This window comes from Ursus arctos, unplaced genomic scaffold (genome assembly GCF_023065955.2).
Source record: "Ursus arctos isolate Adak ecotype North America unplaced genomic scaffold, UrsArc2.0 scaffold_16, whole genome shotgun sequence".
NCBI lineage: Eukaryota > Metazoa > Chordata > Mammalia > Carnivora > Ursidae > Ursus > Ursus arctos.
In genome coordinates this window covers 18,144,565-18,166,943 of record NW_026622830.1, presented here as the reverse complement: position 1 = coordinate 18,166,943, position 22,379 = coordinate 18,144,565, and the positions used below count along the sequence as shown (strand labels likewise).

Here is a 22,379-nt window from a genome sequence, read left to right as displayed (position 1 = left end):
GAGGTGGCAGATGAATGGGGTCTGGGCTCCCCCCTCCTCCCTGTGGCCAGAGCAGCTGGAGACAGCAGGGCGCTCGACCAGCTTTACCAGGCCCGGGGACAGCCCGCTCAGAAGGCAGACCACTGTGGGCTCAGTAAAGAGGTGTGCCTCCGTCCGGGCTTGGAGTGCTGTCATGGGGGCTCCAATGAACACAGGGCTCAAAAAGGTCAGGTCTGTTCTCAAAGTCACCCAGCTAGCGACAGAGCCAGGATTCGATGTCACATCTTTCTAATTCCAGAGCCTGACCTTTTTTCACTCTGCTAAAAAAAGGCGAGGCCGCTGGCCCAAGGCGGGCATGGAGCCCCAGGACCAGCGTCAGGCCTCAGTCTGGATCCATGGAGCCCCAGAGCCAGGGTTAGAAGCACGGGTCACTCTGGGGACAGGGCCAGGCCAGGGCCGGGAATGACTGTGCAGCCAGCAGAAGACAGTGTCCTGGAGCTACGGCAGGGCCTGCTGGAGCCCCCGGCGCACTCACCCCCCGGCCCCGGCCCCGCCTGACCTTCCTACCCAGAAGCCAGGAACTGGCCTGGCCCGCGTCCTGGAGGGGGCTGCAGCTGCTCCCGCAGCCCCGGTCCCAGCAGACAAAGGCGCTTTCTTTCCCAGCACAAGGTCCTGATTGCGTGCTGCCTGGGATCCAAAAGTTCCTATGAAGTAAGTGATTCCCTCCCAGGGTGTGTGTGTGTGTGTGTGTGTGTGTGTGTGTGTGTATGTGTGTGTGTGTATGTGCAGGTGGATGGGTGTGTGGGCCCGAGGGAGCTGGGTCGTGAGGCTGGTCGAGCCCCTCTTGGCCTCCCGGGCCGGGCTTGGTGCTTCTCTCCGCGTCCTTTGTACGCATCTTCAGCTGTGTGTTCCCGTGCAGACGCGCGGGGTGGGTGTGTACGCGTGAGCGCGTCTCCACCGCTCCATGTGCGCCTGCCTCGGCTCTCTACCTGTGCGGATTTCTGTAGACACCAGCATGCATCTGTACGTGCTTCCAGGCCCATGTATCTGTGCAACCGAGTCCGCACCCCGGCGCTTTGGGGCGTGTGTAGGTCTCTGCGTGGGTCTATAGGAGACACCGGGTACCAGCCCCCCGGCCCTGCCGCCTCTGGCTGTGCCTCCTCACCCTGCCCCATCCCTGGCTGTGGCTCTGCAGTGTGCAAGGCCTCCTAAAGTAGTCCCCTTCCTTCTCCCCTCCCCTCCGCCCCCGCCTCTGCATTTGTCTGGGAACAACCTGGCCCCTTTCAGCTCTGGGAGGAAGACAGGTTTGTACAGCTTGGCTTGGCCCATACACTTTCCAAAAGTTCCCTGGCTCCCAGCCGATTCTTTACAAAAAGGCTTGTGGGGAATAGCCTAACAGGAAGGTGGGGACCTCACGAGGGGGCTCAGGACCCCCGCGCCTACCCCCAAGATGAAATGGGAGCATCAGGCAGCTGAGCTTCGGCAAGAGAGGGGACCCCAGGTCCTGAGTCGAGCTTGGTCTGTGGACACTCCGCTCTCAAGGAGAGAGCAACTCAGCAACTCAGGGTCTCAGGGCCAGGCTGGCAGAGGGGGCGGAGCATGGAGAAGGTAAGAGAGGTACCCAGACCGTCCAGAGAGCAGAGCCCCTTCCCAGCATCCTGTTGGCCGGGTCCATGCTGAGCCTTCTGGGGATAACCCTGGGTCTGTCCACCTTCAGGGAGGTGGGTGCTGCTGCCAGTCTCTCACAGCCTTGATGGGGGGCTCCAAGGCCTGGCTGCCCCTTGCTCCTGGCCCGCAGGGCCTCCGGACCCCAAACCAGAAACTCAGTGTTTGTACAGTGCTGCTCTCTTAGGGTGGGCTTTACCCAGCACCCACTGGCCTGGGCTGGTTTCTCCCAGGCCCACCAAAGTGCAGGGGTGGGAGCTTCTGCTCCGCTCTCCCCACACTGATATGGGGGGGTGCCACCCTCCAATGGCACAGGGGTCCTGGGGGCCCTAGGACGTTGGAAGGGGGGCTGTCCGATGGGGTAAGCGCTGATCCCGAGTGAAGTGCAGAGTGCAGAGGGCAGTCACGCTCCCTGGCTGTCTGTGGGGACAGGTGAGCTGGTGCTGAAGGAGGCAGCATAGGCACAGGGGAAGGGCAGGCTGGGGCCACCCAGAAGAGGGACCCAGAAGCGCTCCCAGACGTCCGTGCTGTGGACTCGGCTCCAGGAGGCTCCCAGGTCCTGGAATCAGACAGGACGTGCTTGAGGAGGCTGGCTGCTTTGTCCAGTCCCCACTGCCCCTTACTCTCAGCGGCCCCTCTCCTCTTGCTTTCAGGAATCTTCCTCTAGAGTGGGGAGGGGGGCAGTATTGGGAAGCTTTGCTCTTACCTGTCATATGTCCAGGCCAGGGACTACGTTTGGAACTCAAAAGCCAGGCAGAGCTGCTCGTTGCCACATCTCATCTCCGAGAAACGAGCACAGACCGGCTGCCTAGCTTAGCGCCGGGGGGAGTGGCACGAAGGATACAGGGGTAACTGCAAACTAAAAACAACAAGGTCAGGTTTCGAGAACATTGTGCATCCCCAGGTGACTCTGCAGAGAAAGTACCACTTTGGATGGAGGTTTTAGGTCTTTCCAGTCCCACTGGGGTCCAGGCAGTAGAACATGGCGCCTGTGCCCTGGGCTTGCTTGGGGTGCTGGGTTGTGCCCTCTCCACCCCCTTGCTCCATGGGATGCATGGGATGCTAATTATCGCCAACTTGTCTGGGGGAGGGAAGGAAGTGGCTGCAGGGACTTAGTCAGCAAGACTGCCTGCTCCCGGGCCACTGTCCTCCACCCGTCTCTCCATCTGTCCCTGTCTCAGATGCACACCAACACTCGGACGACCAGAGTTGAGGCCCTCTTCCTTATATGCATATATCCTGCTTCCTGTCGGGGACATTTGACAAGGGACTGAGTCAGAGGAGGATGAACCTCCAACCTGGGGGCCCCAGGGGCCCCAGGAACCAGGGTTGGGGCCTTCCTCAGGCCCCTGTGATCCACCTGACAAGCTGCATGTGTGACCCCCCCTCCCCAAAGGCACTCACCCAGGGCCTTGGCAGTCCCTCTGGCTCTTTGCTGGCCTGGAAAGTTTGGGATCTGTGAATGGAAAAGCCTGGATCAGAGGCTGGAGTGGGGATGGGGTAAGGGGGGTGGGTGGGTGGGAGTGGTGTCTAGAGTTTTCCTGGTCTGGCCTCCTCCTGGTCAGAGCCAGGAAAGAGGCTTAACACCTCAGCAGTCCTGAGTCACTGCCTGCCCTACTTAACCCGGACCACCCTCACCCCTGCCTCCCTCTACTCACACCTGCAGGGTGGCTCTAGGTGCTGTCACCCACTCTTTGGAAGTCCCTGAGGACTCGTGGTGAACCCAAATGTGCTGGGGATAGAGAAGGGGGGGCCCAAGCGTCATCCTGAGGGGGCGGCGTACCACAGACACAAACACCCAGCAAGACCAGAGAGTCAAGGGGCCTAATAATGAGACTGAGGGGGTTTTGCAAGGCTGCTTCAGTCGGGCCTCCTGTCTGCTGTTGGCAAGCGCCTGGCGTCTCCCCCATGTGGGACACCCCCCAGGTGGACAGCTCTCCCCTCTGGGGGCTGCTGGCCGCCGGCACTGCACGGACCTGGGCTCCTGAACCTTTCCTGGCGTCCTGCCTCTGGGGGAGACACGACAGTCACCTCCCTAAAATGCCTCCCCACTCTGTGTTCTCGCAGGTCAGCTGCTGGTCGCGTGGGGAGCCTGCCGGGGCCCAGCAGCCTGCAGGTCCTCAAGTGGCAAACGCGCGCTCTGGGCCCTGGATCCAACCTGCACACGGACTTCGTCTGCCCGGGGGCTTCTGCTTTCTGAAAACCGAACTTACTGCATCCATTTAAAAATCAGGGATTTTTAAACATCTGAATTTCCATCCTCTGTTGAAAAAAAAGAACAGGGTATCGGGGAACACACAGCCACCTTCCCGCACGACATCGTTTGGCTGTCCCTGGTCGCAGCTGTCCCTTTTAGTCAGGACAAGAGGTTTCTAGTTTGCATACCCCCCCTCCTATCGCCTGCTATCTGGCCCACGTCCCTTATGTACGTCATCCACGAGCCACGGACGCCTCCTGAGATGGACACAGACCGTCCCGCAGTTCTCCTTGGGTCTGGCCATTCGGGCAGGGACAGACATGCCCGCAGCTCCGCGTTTCGCCCGTCACTGTGAAAAACACACCGAGCTGCTCTCCTCACCCAAAGCGGATGGAGAGGAGTGTGGCTTGACTTGCTCTCGATGAACCCCTGGCACAGCTGTAAAAATCCCTCTACGATGGTGCCCGGGACGGCTGCTGTCAAACGTACGAGGCTGGAGTTAGCTGACCGCCCACCTTCCCTTCCTGAAAATGGCGGCACTTCCTCCCTCTCGTCTCCCACACCTCTGCCACCACCACGACTGCCGGGACACAGCGCCAGCCGGCCCGTCACGGCTCCTCTGGCGGCCCGGACACCGCGATGTCTGGCAGATACAGTGGTTCCTTGGGCCAGTGCTGTCCTCCCAACCAGACTCTGAGGTCCCCAACCGCAGAATGCCGTCTGATCTGTCTCCCCGAGCCCCGCCTCGCTCGGTGCACGGCGCACGAGGCCGGGAGTCCCCAGGCAGCGTTCAGGGGCCCACCAGCTGTCCATCAAGTGAAGGTTGAGCTGGCCGTGGGTTGGGGCCTGGTGAGGTGTGTCTGCTGCCCTTAGTCACGAGTGTGGGAGGGGGAGAGATGGAAACTCACTTGTCCCTGCACAGATTTGGTCCCAGCAACTCTTTCCTGTGTTCCTCTCAACTCTGCTTCCAAGATGTGGCTGCAAGTCAGCCTGGGCCACAGGAGCCACGGAGGGCTCCCAGCTACCGCTGCCTTGCACTCCGCGTTCCCACGGCCGGCCTTCCGGTTGCCTGGCTCCAGGTGGGAATGTGACCAACGTGGGCTCCTCCCCTAGGCCTGTCGTCCTGGGAAGCCTCCCCTCTGGCCACTCGGCAGGTACTCAGTTCACGGCCGCCGGCTGAGGCCTGTGTCACTGGCCCCTTCCCAAGGCACAGGTGGTGTGGCCTCGTGGTCCTTAGACCCATGTCATGCGTCTCACTCTGGCCGTGTCCTCCTGACTCCGGCCCTCCTGCCCTTTCTGGGTCCTCTCTCTCAAAACTGCCTGGCTTCGAGTCTGTCCTCTGGCACTGTCGAGGGGGAGGCGGCCTCTCAGGAGGCACGCCCACAGTCCGGTGCTACTTTGAAGTCTGTTTTATCTTAAAAGTAGATATCACTCTTACAAACTACTGTAGGATTCATATTTAGGCAAAGCCATGTTCAAATAAATGTATTTTAAATGACTTAGTTTTTGCACCGAATCCACAAATAAAACTGGTGCCGTAGGACAGGGGTCCGCCAACGATTTCCGTGACGGGCCAGACGGCACACACTTCTGGCTCTGCAGGCCATGTGGTTCTGTGTCGATTCTCAACAAGCCGCCACAGGTAGGATATAAAGGAACGGCTTTACGTGTGGCTGTGCTCTGGTCTCTGAAATTGGAATTTGGTGTGATGTTCACACGTCGTGAAATAGTCTTCATCATTGGATTTTTCCATTACTGAAAAACATCGAGTCCGCTCTTGGCCCGTGGGCTATGCAGAAACAGACGATGGCCGTGCTCCGCGGACCCCATGCTGCCACAGTGTTGGGCCTGGGGTTCTGCCATCAGACCCACCTCTAAATCCCGGCTGAAGGCAGGTGACAGCCTGCCTGAGCCTTGTCGTCACGTGGAGGACGTGACGTGGGAGGAGGTCCTGTGTGTCAAGGCCAAGCACGGTGGACAGAAATGAATGGGCACCCAGGAGGCAGTGCTGGAGCCTCCCTGGGCTGGGGGGTCACGGCCGGGGCCCGGTGGGCCGGGAGCTGTGCCCCTCCCCCTTCCCAGGAGGTTCCTGCTGCCCCCAGTGCAGTAGTGGTGGGCAACCCATGGACATCCTGGGGTGAGGGGTGAGCAGACTCCACACCGAAAAGCTGGATCAAAGCTCTCCCCGTTGGGATTTCTGGACCTGCTTACTCAAACCTTGTCGCAGACATTCGGTTCCAGCCTTTTGCGACGGGCTGCTGTCAGGGAAGCTGGGTTCCTGTCATTGGCGAGTTGCCCCTCCTCTCAGTCCCGGACTTCCTCTGGCTCTTCCAGCTGAGAAGTTACACAGCCCCTGCCATTTCCTTCTAAGACTGGATGCTGCTTCTCACGTGGGCCCTTCCACCTGGGCTGGTGAGTCCGAGCGCCAAGAATTACACTCCAAGAACGCCACAAGGCTCGCACAGCCAGATGGGAAGGCGACCCCTTCCCCAGGGGTAACCGGCTCAGGGTGGCTGGCACCAGAATGGCCCCTTCCCCTGCTCATCGTTCCTTTCACCCTATTTCCCAAAGCTGCCTTAGGGGGTGGCTTGCTCCAGGTCTCAGACTAGATCCCGATCCCCTGCTCAGCTAATGGCTCTGGAATCTTCCTGGGTCCCCAAATCCCAGTTCTGCCAGGTACCGGTTGGGTGACTGGACAAGTTATTTCACTTCTCTGGGCCTCAGTGCTCTCATCTGTAAATTGGGGATTTTTGAATTATCGAGGGGGTTGAGAGTATGGCCAGAAAGCACTTAGAATAAGCCCCAACTCGAGGAAGGGCCTAGTAAATGCTCACTATTACACTGAGGGAGGTTATCGAAGAAAATACAGGATGGCTAGTTAAATTCATTTCAAATACAAATTTTTTCAAAGTACGTACCGAATACTGCATGGGATATACTTATACCAAGAAAATCAGTGTATCTGAAATTAAAGTTAACTGGGTGTTCTTCTCCCTCCTCCGTCTGGCAACTCTAGACTCAAGGAGGCCCCACAGATCCAGAAGGATCCTGGGGCTTGGCACAAGACCTTCCTTACCCTTGATTTACCTGCTACATCCTTGTTTGAGTCCCCTCTTTCCAGGGGACTGGTGCTCCTCCCCTCACCAGCTACTCAAAAGCAGTAAAGACACACGACTTGGGTACAAGCCTACTTTCCAGCACTGGACGTTGGTCATTGCCATCAACCCCGTCAACTACGCTTTAGGCGTTAGACTTCTCCCTGTTCTACAGAGGAGGAAACAGGCTTGGAGAAGGTAGGGATGTGGCCCCCATCCACATCTCTCTCCCCTTTGCCCCCTCTCTCCATTCTGGGGGTCCCTTCGTCCTCAGGCAAGGGCTGAGCCAGAACTGACAACAGGACAGTCCCCGCAGGGCCAGCTTCAGTGACAGCCAGACCGATCGTCCAGAAACCTTCCTCGCGGGGGCTGTACTTAGTCCACTCCTCTCCCTTACTCCCCAGCTCATCCCACAGACCCCGCTGAGTCTGGACTACGAGGAGGGCCCGGGACCGGCCACCGGGCAGTGTGAGCTGGGGTTCTGAGCAGCCACGGTCTGGAACCAAGGTGCTCATCCCTGGGCTCGGTGAACCCCACTGCTGACCTAGGAAAGAGATCCTTCTCTGGTTTCCATACCAGGCCAATGAATAGTGATTCTGGTAAGAAACCATTTTAAGGAATGTGCCATAAATGAATCCAGCCTAAGGTTTTCCAGACGGTGTGGCACAACTGCTCCGTTTTCCCGGGTGAGTGTCAGTCAGTCAGATCTGGTCTCCGAGGTGGAGGGGGTCCCAGACGGGCATCACAAAGGCTGGACTGTTCCAACCTCAGCCGGTGGGACCAAGGGCTCCAGCCCCAGCTCTGTTCTCTGTGATTGATGACATGGCTTTGCAGCCTTCTGTTGGCTTTCACTGGCAGCCTGGATGCCAGCGTCCCTCTACACGGCAACCAAGACGCTCTGAAGACAAGTGAGGTCACTTATGGCAAAGACACACAAAACACCACGACACTAGCCCAATATACCAAACTAATTGCACTCCTCTGCCCTCACAGAAGTAGACTCTACTGGGGCAGGCTCTGAGGTCAAGAGGGAAACCACGCCTCTTCACTGCTCATTCTGCTTACATCATTACTCTGCCTGGAATGAGGGCCCCCACATCTGGACTGGAGGTCTAGACAGACAGTACATCCTTACTTGAAAAACTGCAGTGGAGGACTCTGAGGCCTTCGTGAACAGTGCCTCAGGCATCCTCTGGGGTATTCAGCCACCGTCTACTGGTGGTAGGCACCTCCTAGGGACCCGGCAAGGGTGAAACTGGTGGGTCTCCTGCTCTCAGTCTCACGGAGGCTTCAACACTCTCCTGCCAGCCTCGTTGATAACTTCACAGTCCTCCAGAAGCCATGCTTCCCAAAGCTAAGGACCACCAAATCCTTAACAAGCCTTAAGAACTCCAGCTACTGAGGCATTCCTGTTTTCAGACCTGTTCCGATCCCACGGAGGTACCCTCCCCTGAGTCCCAGGTGTGTGATTTGATCGGGGGGGGGGGGGCGGTTTCTGGAAGGGGATTAAGAACGTGGCGCAGTTGAGGCATCAGCTGTATGTTCAGGCCCCAGTCCGGGAAGCAGGTCCTCTGCTGCGCTCCCTCCTGTGGCACGTGTCTTAACCAGGTGTTCTGGTAGGCTAAGAGATCCGGCCAATCCATCCCCATGAATGAGTATTTAACAAGCCCCCAACAGTGTGTCCAGAGCAGACGGGGCCCGTCGGAGAGACCGTGGACTGCTGTGTGCAGAGGATATAGTCATACAAGGCCCAGGCAGCAAGAGACATCCAAGTGCCACTGAATTTGACTTTTAAAATTGTTTTTTTTTAAATCCAGGATCAAGACCACAGACAATTTATTATGTGAGACATGGGGTGAAGAATGACCAAGGAAAGTTATGGCTGTGAGTGACATGGAATTTAGATGAAAAGGCTCACGTTTGCTGAAGAGAGTTTAAATTTGGCTTTTGCTCTTGGAAACGTCAAAATAATCATAAGCAGCACTTCTGCCTTACAGAGCAAATAATCCACAGAGTGTCATTTTCATTTCGCAAACAGGGACACAATAGCAGTCAAATAGAAGCCTAAACACCCAGAGAGGTAACATACAGGTTCGGTGAGATATAACAAGGGGTTTAGCATGCTGGTGGGTTTTTAAATCAAATCCATATTGAACCCTGTGACCTACTGGAGGTTCTAAGTGGAACCTGGGGAAAGCAGCTTTTCCATACAAAACAACAACGACGACAACAAGGGGAAACCCAGGCTCTGCTGGATGTCTATAATACTCATTTGCAGTAAGGCTTTCAAGATACATGAATTTTTATAGCATTTGTATTTTAAGGATTTAGGGCAAATACATTTTTTTTCTACTTGATAAAAAGAAAATTAGTACTTAAAAGGTTCAAAAATATATCGATTGAGTGATTTTTTTTACATAAATAAATTATATTGATTTTTAGGATTTAACAGCTGAAAAAACCCTTTCTGCTTCCACTGGAGGCAAAACTGAACAAAATGTTAGTTAAATAGAGAGCAGCATTTCTAAGAAATCTGTTGTCAGCATTATAGACCATCTATGCTACAAAGATGTCATTAAATAGGATTTGCTCAATCACTGGATTCTTTCTTCATACTTATATGATCAGTTATAGAATTTCTGATTTTTATCTCTGATTCATCATGCCGGACTCCACTGTTTGAAAATACATCTGACTGATTTTTTTTCGGTCACAATTTAACAGACTTCTTTGAGATGCTCATTTTAACATTTACATAATTTATAATCCCAAATGTATAAAAGACAATGACAAAAGCATCATAAATAAATAATGCAAACTGAAATAGTTATGTCAAACTTTTGGACCTTCTGATAAATTAGCAAAACTGTAACAGAAAAAGTAAAAAATACAGTAAATTGTGACAACATAAAGTGAAACTGGTACTCGTAACACTTCCAACATTTCCAACGGTCCTGCACAGCCCTGTGCCCCCAGAGTCCTGAACCATGAGCTTATTTCAAGTCTCAAGAGTGTGAACTGTCGATAAAGAATAAGACCCTCGGGAGGGATGGAACACAAGTGGGAAGGGACAGAAAGCGGGATGAGCGCCCCTCAGGCAGGTGCTTCCCGAGTGAGGAAGAAGGGAAAAATGATGTCTATTTGCAACGGTCTCGGCTAACTTGATTTGGAATCTGGGTCCAACTGCAAAACGAAAACCAAAGAGAGAAAAAAACGGAGAGAAGAAACAAACGTTCACAGTCGTCTTATAAAAGGTGGCACACACATGTTCTGACAACCTCAAATAATTCTGGCGAAGGGACCTAGCAAAGTGTAAAAGTGTTGAGTGACGATACTCTCCCAGGCTCCAGAAAGAGCCTTATTCTTGGTGAAGGGAAGCACAAGGTGAAAACCCGTAAGGGCCCTGGTAGTGGCCGGAGCGGTTCTTGAGAACGAGGTGAACAGATGCCAGCCGTGTGCTTATGAGCAGTGTGCGGCCCCACGGAGGGCGAGCCCCGCGCCCGCCCCCACTGCCGGCAAGAACTCCGGGTGTGCAAAGCATTTTCATACTGAGAGTGATCCTTTAACTTGGGGGAGAGAGCAACATATGTATAAAATAATGCCTAGTCAGTATTTCTTCTTGCTGCACGAGTCTGAAAAACCATGAAGGGGGATGTCCTGTTACTACCAGTAAGGTTTTTGTTTTACAAAGAAATGAATATATGCATTTTCAACCATTAGTTATATATTTCTGTCTATACTACTCACTTAGTCATCATGATAAAATAGGGAAATATCTGAACTAAAAAATATGCACCAGCACTTCCTTTTTCTGTGCTTTTTGGTTTCCCCATTACATGCTTCCCATTCAACACAGCTTATGGAAAAAAAGAGCTCCTCGCGGTCTCTGTTCTTCGGCCGATGGTAAATCCCTAGACAGCTTTCTTTTGCCATTGACCCTCCTCAAATCAGTGGGAAACTTGGAGAAGGGGGGGGGGGGCGTGTCACCAAGTACTGTATCAGCTACGGCTGCTGGAATGAACAACTGGTAACAGAATGAGAATTCTGTGCCTCCTACACTAGGTCGACGACACTCAGCTAATGAAGTGGCAAGACCCTGCGACTATTAACATCTGTGACCACAGTTCTCAGAAAATTAGGTAGGTAATATTACTTATGGAAACACAGGTTCATATGAAGGTGAAGTGAGGAAGTAACAAACCTTTATGGGATAAGAAACTTACAAGTCACAATCATTTCTTAAATGAAAAAGTTCTAATTGGTGTCACTGTTAGAGTCTTTGAGGCCCCCTTCCCTGGCCTGGGCCTCATGTTCTCTATCCGGGGGCCCAGGGGCCCTGGATTCGGGGCAGTTCTGATCGCTGCCTGGCTCCTTTTCAGACCCGGGAACGGGCTCTGGGTTGGGGTTCAGGCTGTCCCCTTTTGTTTTCTTCTTCTTCCTCTTCTGGCTCTCCAGACCGATCACTTCGGAGTGTCTGGCCTGCTGCATCGCTGGCAGAGCCATGCCCATGCCAGGGGAGAGAAACATGGATGGGTAAATGAGTCCAGGAGACACTCCTGGGATGAGAAATGGGTTAAAAGCCACAGGACTACTGGTAGTTATTGCAGGTTCGGACTGATCAGAAAATGGACCAGGACCAGGCTTGTCTTCAGCCAACGTGTCCACTTTTACATCATGGCTACTTGGCTTGTCCTCTACAGTCTTCTCGGTCGCCGAGGTACCACTTTTTGTTGTGCTTGACAGAGGCGCTGGAGCGGGAGAGGTGCAGGTGGTTGCCATGGGCGCGTTGAGGAGGCCCCCAACGCCAAACATCTGGGGCACTGCGGCCATCCCTGGCAGCATCATGGGCAGCATGCTCAAGGTGCTTTTGACCTCCTCGCCTGTGGGCATCGTGGCAAAGCCGGCCGGGAACCCCACCAGGCCCGTGAGGGGGATGCCTGGCATATTTCTCATGTTCTGGAGTCCTACCAGGTCCATCCCAGCGATCAGTCCGTTCATGAACAGTGGCCCCATCCCCGAGGGAGAGTCCGCCACGATGGCAGGAGCCTTCAGGAGCTCGCTCCGAGGCCGTCTCCCCCTTCTGCGGGGGCCAGCATCTCGAAGAACAGGCTCGGCCAGGGTGTGATTGAACTTGTTTTCTGGGAGAAACCCCTGAAAAAGGACAAAGAAACACAAGATGCTGAAGGTTACTGGATGGCGGGTGATGGGCTGGGGATGAAGACCAGCGTTCTGCACTGGCTTATCCTGTCCCTGTGGCACGAAGGACCCGAGTGGGAGCCCCTTGCCTAGCCGGCTCTTGCCTGACTGCCTGAAGTCACTCTCTCGAAGGCCCAGAGCCACCAACCGCCACACGCAAGTGGCAACCATTCCGGGGAAGCCTGTCAGAGCACTGGGAGCGGGAGCCCCGCTAAGGACACCCAGGTCTTAGTTGAGACTTGTGGCTGTGAGCCCTTGACCAAACTGAGCATTCCCCTCCCTTGTGACACGCGAAGTTTTTCAATGGAAGCAACAAAGCAGAATAGGGGAGACAGGGCTTCGCAGCCGTCGGACCTGAATCTTGGTCCCAACTCTGTAACTAGCTGTGGGACTTGGGCCACGTCAGTCAGCCTCTCAGAGTTCTGGTGAGAAGGGGCCATGCCACCTATCTGGCAATTACTGACAACGAAGCGTGTGAGACACTATCCGGCCCATGGGAAGTGGTGCTCACGGAAGGCATGCTGGTAACCGTGCACATCCTGCTCCCTCTAGGTCCTAAGCTCCTGGACAACAACTCAGACACTAGACAGGGTGCCTAGGTGTGCGCCGAGGAGACGAGGGCACTCTGGAACGTTGTTGGGGGAATGCATCCCAGTAAGTGACGTTCTGGGTTCCCTCAAGGGAGACAATCTAGTTTTGCTCTGCTCAGAGGGCTGTGTTGCGCTTGTTTTCCTGCGTGGCGAAAACCTCCAGGGCCAAGCACCATGTGGCCTGAACTGTGATGTGCCCGGGACATACAGCCATGCTGGCACCACCGCCGCCTGTGTGGATGGCGCACTACAGAGAGTTGGGGAGCCTGCGGCCTTCACAGCATCCGTGAGCCGTAGGCTGCGTGGTGGGGGAGCAGCCAGCCCGGCAGGGGGTCTGCTGCAGCCGTACAGGCTCTTTCCTTCATGACTGTGGCTCAGGGGCTCTGCAGGGCAACGAGGACGCCCCAGAAGCTGCTGGAGAACCCACTCTGCCAGAGCTTACCAGAGCTTACCGCCTGCTTGCAGCCAGAGAATGAAACACACCATTGCAATTACAACGTATCTAACTCTGAATTTGTTTCCAAAATGGCATGAATAATCTCTGTATCAAGAGAAACGTTTTCTGCGGGGAAAGGGAGCGATTTCTCGCAGGCGTCCTGTGCCCGAAAGCCCACCCCCTTCCCTTCTGCTGCCCTCCACTCCTCCCTGCTGGCATTCGGCTCATCACGGTGGTATGTGTTCGGGACCAGAGGCGCATTATCATAACTGCTGTTGTTGTGCAATCTGGGTCTTCTTTGTACAGAGGAGCATAAAGAAAAAGCCCTTCCCCGTGGGTCCCTGGAAGTCATCTCTTCTCCTCCGCGTGGCTCCTGTTACAAAGCTGGTGTTATTCTACCACCTTCTCTTTGATCACAGCAATGATGAGGCCCAAGACACTCAGAGTGGCCACGAGGGATCCGTAACCCTGGGTTTGCCCTGGGGATGCACGCTGCCATTGGGGCTGGAATGTGGAACGGGGACGGGCCCCTACACAGAAGCAGGAGGTGGGAAGGCCCACCAGTGAGGCTCCCTGGCGGTGCTGGTGCTGGAGGAGCCCACGCTTCTCTACAGCTGCCTCTGCTGCCTTTTTGGGATTCTCAGCCATTTGTACAAACACCTTCCCTTCCTGCAAGTCTGGAGTGGCGAGTGGGGATGTGGCAAGACACAGCTGAGACTCCAGCAATCTACTTGGAGGCACAGACGCAGGGAGCCAGCTGCAGTCCTCAACGGAGCATACAGGAGCAAGAAGGCGGGTGCGGGTCACACCACGAGACACCAGAGGGCCAGAAAAACACTTTTATTAGGGCTGGAGTGCGAAAGGAGACAGGAAAAGAAGTCAGGGAGTCCATGGATACTTAAGGGCTGAGACTGGCAGCCAGGCATGAGAACAGGTAAGACGGCTCTTGACATCCTTCCTAAGGACACCCACTTTGGACTGTAATCCAGGAACTCTGGTGTCTCCCTTCAGTTCACTGCCTCTCTTCTCCCTAACTGTTAAAGAGGTCAAATCCCTAGAAAATCCGGCACCTCTCTGCTTAAATGGGCACCTGTAGAGATGGGGTTAGTGGGTAACATGGGTCCAGGCTCTCTGTGAGCACACGTTGTGGGGTGGCAGCTGGGAAGGGTGGCGTGGGGCCCGTGGTCGTGGCGGCGTGGGCAGTATGGGAAACCGCCATCACAGCAGGGGCGGTGGGGACAGGAAGAGCAGCCGGAGTGACAACAGAACTGCTCAATATGCTTCTACCCTGGCTCAGACAGATGCTGAGGGCTACGTCTGCACTATCTCAATCAGCAATCCCACCAACGCTGTGGAGTCAGTACAAGCATCACAGCCATTTTATAAAGAATTTAAAGATTTGTAGACATATGAAAAATGTGTATTTGAATGTTCCCAATTCCCCAGGAATTATGTTATTTTTGAAGTTCTACATCTGTCCTTCAATGTTCTAAAGAATATCCAAGAAACACCAGATCACGGGCAAAAAGCTGTATGATGGTCGGCTCTAGGAAAACTCTGCTCAAAGTGCCTTGGCTTAGAATAGCAGAATTGAGGGAAATGTGACTCTGTCATGTTTTGCGCCCCTTCCTTCTCACAAAGAGAGAGAAGCAGGGACCTGCCCCGGGGCACAGCTGGGCAGGGAAGAGTAGAGCCTGCGGCTCCGGCCTGGGCTGCTGCGCGCACCGCACCACACCGTCTCTCGTCCCCACATGGGACAACCGGTGCCTGCTCTTTGCGGGGCAGCTGCTCACTCTGGCTCTGGGGATGATCACCTGGGGAGCAATTCCGGCCTGTTCCTATTTCTGGAGACAGACAGTAGGGCTTGATGGACTGGGGCCATACTAAAAGTGGAACTTCTGATGCCCACCACCTCAGCCAAGGGCCCTGGCCACGGGAGCCACAACAGGACCACTGGGCATTTTCAAGACCTCTTCCCTGCAGCCCACCCACAGCCCACAGCCAGGGAGAGGTGCCGGGGTGTGTCTTTTTCCTTTATACCCACAACGTTCCCTCGTAACTCTCCAGTGGGGAGGGTGTGTTTGGAAGTCTTTCTGTTGGGAAGCAAACCTAGAGCTTGCTATAAATCAGATGTTCTTTAACATACTTTGAGTTCAACAGGGCATCTAGGGCTAAACAGCTCCTCAAGACCAGCCTGCATCTTGCAGGAATCTTCGACATGCTCCTCAGGTATCAGGATGTCCAGAAGTATCCCTTCCCTGCCCTTATTGTGAGCCTCTGATGTAGGGAGAGTGCTGAGCCCTCTCAGAACCGGGAACCTGCCAAGAAGGCATGGTCGGGCTGCCTTCTCCCCTTCAGATTGGAAGAGCAGCAGCAGAAAGGTCCCAGGGGTGAAGAGAACAGCTCCTCATCCACAGCAACGCCAAGAGGGGTGCTGGCAGAGGAAGTCGGATCTCACCACTTCCTGTGGGAGCGAGAGTCCCTCCGGCCGCCCAGCTGCTGCCCACCCCAGTCAGGTGCCCCTCCCAGCAGCTCAGCGACCACACACAGCGGCCAAGTTGGGATTTGGCAGCTCTCCCTCCTGGTAATTATACCCTGAGAGCAAACCTGCTTCCTCTTCCAAGGGAAGCCGGGGGAGAAGGCAGGGAGAGCAAGGAAAAGGAGAGTCAGATGTTAAGCAACTGGAGGCAAATCTGCTTTTCCAGATGATTACATGGGCATTCCAACTCAAGAAGACATCTTCACCAATACATGGTAGCATTTATTCCAAAGCCTATGGATTCCAGCTCTCAAACTTAACTCCTGGGTAGAGGTGGAGAAGAAAGTGGTAACCAAAACTTCCCTACTCTTCCCAGGAAGGCTGAGACTTAGCCAACAAACATGAACTGAGTGAAGAGAGACCTAACAACCAAAGAAGGAGGTGTGTGTGGAAACGAAGTTAAAATTCCCGAACACAAAATAAAACAAAACGAAAACTAGCCCTAAAAGACATTTTTTTGGGGGGACGCCTGAGTGGCTCAGTTGGTTGAGTGTCTGCCTTCAGCTTGGGTCACGATCCTGGAGTCCCAGGACTGAGCCTCGTGTTGGGCTCCCTGCTCAGTGGGGAGTCTGCTTCTCCCTCCACTCCTCCCCCCTCTCATACTCTCTCTCTCTCTCGCTCACTCTCTCAAATAAATGAATAAAATCTTAAAAAAAAAAAGAAGACATTTTTTTGGGACAACTAGGGAAATCTGAATGTAGACTAAATATTAAATATTATTAACATTCCCATGGGTGATAACGGTAATAATTATGTAGGAAAATATTCTTAGGAGACACACGCTGAACTATTTAGGGGTGACAGTCATCTCTGCAAGTTACTGTCCAATGGCTCAACAAGAAACAAAAAACCCTACACACACATCTATGAACCAAATATAACTTCCATCTACATGTGCATGTGTCCACACACATCTCCCGAGCCACCACTATGTACTGGCCATCCTGGAAGCCGAATCCCACGGCGTTACTGCAGCCCGTGGAGCTCGCCCAGCCGAGCCACAGCACACATGGCAGAAGGGGCTGAGGGAAGGAAGAGTTTCTTGATCTGAATCTGGTTCCAAGGGTGGGGGGAGGGGAGGGAGGGTGTCTTCATGGGAAAGAACTAGTGCAGGATACCTGAGAGGGCTCCTGTCCCAGCAGGAGCTGTCGGGAGACGGGCCCTCCTGCAGTCAAGCAGAATGTCGAGGTCTGCGCCGTGCTGGCTTTTCCCCACTGTGGAGGCCGGGCAGCCCTGAGGACCAGGTGGACAAGGGCTTCCCCGTCTTGCCTTACTGTAGGAAAAGGGCCTTCGAGGCAGGGACTGTGTTTATTTAACAAAGGAGGGAAAGTGCATCTCGGGTAAAAGGGTGGCTTGCAAGAACAGCTTAGAAATGGGTTTTCTGGCAAGGGATCAGCGGCTGCAGGAGAGTGAACATTAATTTCCAGAGAACATGAGGGAAATTGTTAGACATGTAGAAAGAAATGAGAAAGCCAAGGAGGAAACCATGTGGTTTTTCTGACCTGTCTCTACAGCAAGAGCTCGGAGGCTACAACAAAGCAAGGACCAGAGTCTCTCCTGGATGACTTTCCCATGACGCCGTGGGCGGAAACTTGGGGAGAATGTGGGGAGGCGGCATGAGGGCCGGAGAAAGACAGCCGGGCTAAGGACTACAGTGGCAGCAGCATGCGCAGCACAGCGGGTCCAAGGAAAGGGGTGGTAGAGACACTCTCTGACAATAAAGCAAGAGAGGGGCAAAAGGGCAGCTCTTCCAGTGTGAAGAGCTTTCTAACAAGCAGCCAACCTTGGGACGGGGCCCCAGTCCCACTCCTGGGGCAGCTGCAGTGGGGGATGGAGATGAGGGAGAACAGTTTCGTCTGCAGAGCTGCTAGAACAATCTACCAGGTGACAACATCAGTCACAGACTCCTTGAAAACATTAAGCTACAACTTGCTTCTGCAAAAGGAGGAAATGAGTAGGGTGGGTGGTCTTCTGGAGCTGAAAGAAGAAATCACATCCAGGCAATACCACTAAGAAGGGAATTCATACCCAAGGAAAGCTGCAGCTGGCAGAGGCTCGAGGAGAAGGCATTCAGGAAAGCCTGTGTGTTTGGGGGGACAACCTGAGAAGAGCAATGCCCACGAGGCCCTTCAGAGGCTCCCTGTTTGGGGAGGATGCACTTTTAGGAGGTTAAAAGCATATTTACGTATAATTTGCCCAAGCCTGACACATTTTCAGGTTGAAATGTTATTACTGCCCCCTAGAGGTTATGACTTTTCTATTCCAAATCTGTCCTCTGTGAACTATAATTAACTCAGTTGCGTTAGAGTACAACTATTTCACAGATGTCTTTTGAAGTCTCTTCCAGGCTCAGGATTCTATATGAGGAAAAAGGCAGTGCTTGGAGTCAGCTGTTTTTCATTACCAGTGAGAATGGACTAGGAGGAAGTGTCTTAAATGGAAATTTCCAATAATGACATTTGTTAACACTAGAAACAGACTCCTGACAGGGGTTAAGGTGTATTACCCTGAACTCTCTACACTGTAACGGGACAGGGGATGGGGGAGATGGCAGATATCAAGTTCTGGAAATGGTTTAAGTACAAATTTAAACGAAAAGTTTTGGTGGTAAAGGTTGAAAACAAATGAGCACGGCAAGTCCTACCGCTGCTCAAGAGGCCCCAGTACCACTTATCACTACTTATCAACCTCCCGTGCTGGCCTCTTGTCCTCTGGGAAGACGTCACCTGGCTCCCCACTGCCCAGCTAGAGCTTTCCCCAAGTCTGCAAGGCTTGGCCTCACTGGGACACATCCCCCTTCCTTACCCTTAGTCCTGGCTCCTTGGGGACAGTGGGAACCCTCTCTTCTCCACTCAGGGAGTTGACGTCTAATTTTCCAGGTTCCTTACAGCGTGGCCTCCTCTGCTTTGGTTTGTCTGAAAAATTCTAGGAGGCAAATGGAAACCAACATTACAAAACATTCTGTCACAGATTCTTCTGATGAGGGTGGTGCTTTTCAGCTGGTTTTGCTCTTCTCTCATTAATGGCTCTCTGTACAGGACCCCGTCAGGTGAGGCTGACGAAGGGAAGAGCTACTGGGCCCTCACCTGGGCTTTCTTTGAAACAATGGCGTCCCTGCAGCAAGCTGGAGACGGGCTGTGTGGGCCTCTTGGGTCAGACCAGAGCTGGCCCAGCGGCCTCTCAGAGTACTGCTTACTCCCTAGCCTCCCCCTCCTCCTCATTCCCCAGATTCTCTCCACTGCGACCTATCTAGAGGGCTTCGTCTCTCTTTGGGGGGTGTGCACCTGTGACTGTGTTCTCCTCCTCTCCTCGTGAGCTCTCTACCTCCACATCTCATTAGTTAGATGTATGCAGGACAAAGATGGTGGTGGGGCAGGCAAGCACATGAGAAGAGAAACTCCAAGAAGAGATATCAGTGCTCGGGAGCCCTCTCCTACAGATTTCTAATCTGAAGGATCTCAGGCAAAGGCAGTAAGAAGACTTGAAGGAAGAGTCGCAAAGCTGTAACTCAAACTAAGAACAGACACCCCTCCCTACAAAGTGGTAAGGTATTAACCTGGAAAGAGCACGCAGGAACGTGTTCCTGAAGTGGCAGTGTTTCTGCAACCTAAGGGTGTCTCTGTGCACTTAGGATCTTGTGTGGTAACTCTGGGGGAAAAGAGGGGGCTGAGCTCAGGCAAGTCCTGTCCGCATAAGATTTTGCACAACGACTTGGCACAGCATTCTGACATGGGCTGTGATTTCTGTTACTAGAAAATGCAATCAAAATTTAAACTTAAAAAACAAAACCCCAAACTTGAAAATGATGTTCTCAGCTGATACAGATCTCTGTCGAACCTCCTGGTCTCCTTGAGCACACTCCTTATCAAGCACAGCAGCAAGTCAGCAGGAAGGAAATGGCAGTGGCAGGTAGCACCAACAACACTTACTGCTCCAAAGCCAGGAACCTCTAAGGAGTAGTCAGCCTGCTGCCTCAGCCAGTCAAGCAGACTCTTGCTGGGAATGGCTTTCTCGGCCTGGCTGCCGGCTGCTGGGGCTGGCTCGGGAGCCGAAGAGGCAGGCACAGGCCCTTCAGGGTGTGAGGTGCTCGGGGGGGCCTGCCCTGGGTCTTCATGGACTTCCTGGATGAAGGAGAAACAAGTATGTGCAGTTAAGCATGACGGAATGAAGACCGGTTTCTGAAAGGAAAACACATACGGTGTTCTTTGTATCTTCCCATCCATTTCCACCTGAGTGTTCCTGTGCTGGGGTGCTTGAGTAAGAATCCTCCAACTACTCACCCACACATGGGCTCCTGCATGTGTTGGCGTTCCCTCTACCCAATGCTCCTCTCCTTCTTGTCTACTTGGTGACCTTTAATTCCATCCTGTCTGCTCAGGCTGTGTTACCTCCTTTGTCACCATCACTGATAGTCCCAGGCCATTTGGCTTCCTGCACACTGCCCACCCCCCCCCACAAGCACCCTTCACAGGTTTTCCAACACCAGGAAATGCCACACTGCAATTTACTTACCTGTTTCTCTCTCTCTAGGTGGAATGCCTGTCTTACTCATCTCTGTATTCCCAATGCCTAGATCGGGGTCTACAAAGTACAACGTGGTGCTAAATAAATGTTTGCATAATACATTTTAAAAAATACTCTATGATCACTACAGAGAAACTATGGCTTTGCCCTCTAAAAAATGAGACAACTGTCTTAAAACCTTGCAGGATTGGGCCGGGAAAGAAACTGTCACTTCAGCCTCCCAAGTTATATAGAAAGTCTAAAAGGAAGACAAAACTTTAAAATATGCCAAACAACAGAGCTTAATAATAAAGCTCTTAGGTGCTAGTGAACAAAGTCCTTGGCTTGGTTCCCTGACCCACCACTTTACTGGGTAATCTTGGGCAAATTAGTCAATGCTTGTTGGCCTCAGTTTCCTGATCTATAAAATGGGAATAACAACATCACCTTTGCAGAGTTGTGAAGGTCAAAAAGGACAGTCACACTAAAACCTGAACACAATGCCTGGCACACAGCAAGCACTCAATGAATACTGGTTTTTATTATTATTTTTAAAATAAGAAAATATGAAATGTGATTCTTGTTTTGGAGCTTGCAATTCAATAAATGGGAAAAACCAAAACACAAAGGGAAGTCAGTTGTCTTTGACACATTAAGCAAAGTCCAAGGGACCTCTCTTGGCCAGGCATACAGCTTCTAACCTTGTCTGTTGCTTACAGTGATCTCTTCTGGGTTTAGGGCATCTTGGTGTGATGCTGGTGAACCCTCACAGCAGCCCTCTGTGGGAGATGCTACAGGCCCACTTCATAGAGGAGCACAGTGAGCCTAGTAGGTCCAGCAGCAGAGCCAGGATCAACGTTCAGGATCCTGACCCCTCTCCCTTCTCCTGAACCCCAGCTCCTGGAAAGCCCGCTAACCCGGAGCACCACTGCCACAAACTCAACCCTGCTGTTTTGCTTTACTCCATCACCAGCAGCTCTTCCAAAACACTGGAGGGTCTGGGCTGTTTATATGTGAAATGGCAAGACCCCTGGCTCATATCTTCAGGTTGCATGGAGGTAGAGGGTCCGCAATGGATTAAATATGTTTCTAGAAAAGACTGAGGGCAACTTATAACAAGAGAAACTAAGCAGGACAGTTGATAGGGATAAAAGATCCACAAATTAAAAAATCGTGTGTCTGAGGAAGTGCTTATTACTCAGGGTGGAAAGGTCAATGTTTTTACTTAATGGTCTCATATACCCACCAAGATTCCTGCCTGAAGTGTCTGCTCTTTCAAAAAGATGAGGTCCATCCCTCCTTCAACATGTTTCCGTCTCCCCCTCCGCCTCCTCGTGGCAGCATCATCTCTTCTGAGGCTTCCATTGACAATCTGTCCCGTCACTGGATGGATCAGGCCAGCTTGCAGAATCCCAGACAAGTCCATGCCAAGGGCTCCTTGAAGTGAACCGATAGCCCCGATCTTAGGGGTGCTGGCGCTCACTGGGAAAGGAGACGTGGCTCCTGGGGACCCCTCTGATGTGCAGGAGAGATCTATTGCAGACTCCCCATGCCAGCCATTGAGAACGATGGGGGGGTGCCCGTGGGTGGCAGAGAACTGTTCCAGGCTCCGGGCCTTTGCATCCCTCTCCACCTCAAACTCGTAGGGACGTCTGTGCTTTTGTTCATCCTTTGTGAATACTGGGGCCAGGAAGCTCTCCTGCAAACACACACATGTGGCGAGAGAGGTTTGAATGCCACTTTGGTGGCTGAATGGCAGCTCTTTCTCTAGGACTGATTTCTTCGGGCCTAGTAGGATTCCTAATCAATTTCTTAGAAGTTCTTTGGCTTCTCAAACTTTAGCACCAAATAACCTGGATAATAGTTTGTTTCTGTTTAGTTGTTTTTTTAAAAAATCTTATTTATTTGAGAGACAGAGAGCATGAGTGATGGGCAGGGCAGAGGGAGGAGAAGCAGACTCCTCTCTGAGCATGGAGCCCGACATGGGGCTTGACACGGGGCTTGATCCCAGTACCCGGATATCATGACCTGAGCCGAAGTCGGATGCTTAACCGACTCAGCCACCCACGTGCCCCCACCTGGATAGCTTGTTAAAACGTCAATTCTACTCCAGTGGGCCTGAGGTTGTGTGTGTCTAACAGGTTTCCAGGTGCTGCTAATGCTACTAACCCATGAACTA

At 53.0% G+C, this 22,379-nt stretch overlaps 1 protein-coding gene and 1 long non-coding RNA gene across 7 annotated transcripts in view; one reads left to right on the top strand and one right to left on the bottom strand.

Moving 5' to 3' along the window:
• The first annotated feature begins 253 nt into the window (after window positions 1-253).
• On the top strand, window positions 254-9,848 carry LOC130543771 (uncharacterized). Its single transcript, XR_008959356.1, has 2 exons — window positions 254-690; window positions 3,712-9,848. It is a non-coding gene; the product is annotated as an uncharacterized LOC130543771 (long non-coding RNA).
• Window positions 9,233-22,379, bottom strand: part of CHD6 (chromodomain helicase DNA binding protein 6) — a 191,599-nt gene continuing 178,452 nt past the window's right edge. For 2 of the 6 annotated variants that reach the window (XM_057312520.1, XM_057312521.1), the window contains exons 34-38: window positions 21,447-21,899; window positions 19,627-19,818; window positions 18,503-18,622; window positions 16,816-16,999; window positions 9,233-12,087 (exon numbers count right to left, since the gene is read on the bottom strand). In XM_057312520.1, coding sequence (XP_057168503.1) covers window positions 11,615-12,087; window positions 16,816-16,999; window positions 18,503-18,622; window positions 19,627-19,818; window positions 21,447-21,899 — 1,422 coding nt within the window. In that variant the 3' untranslated portion in view covers window positions 9,233-11,614. The remainder of the gene's footprint in view (window positions 12,088-16,815; window positions 17,000-18,502; window positions 18,623-19,626; window positions 19,819-21,446; window positions 21,900-22,379) is intronic. The other 4 variants (XM_048222088.2, XM_026503520.4, XM_048222089.2 and 1 more) reach the window with 2 other exon arrangements.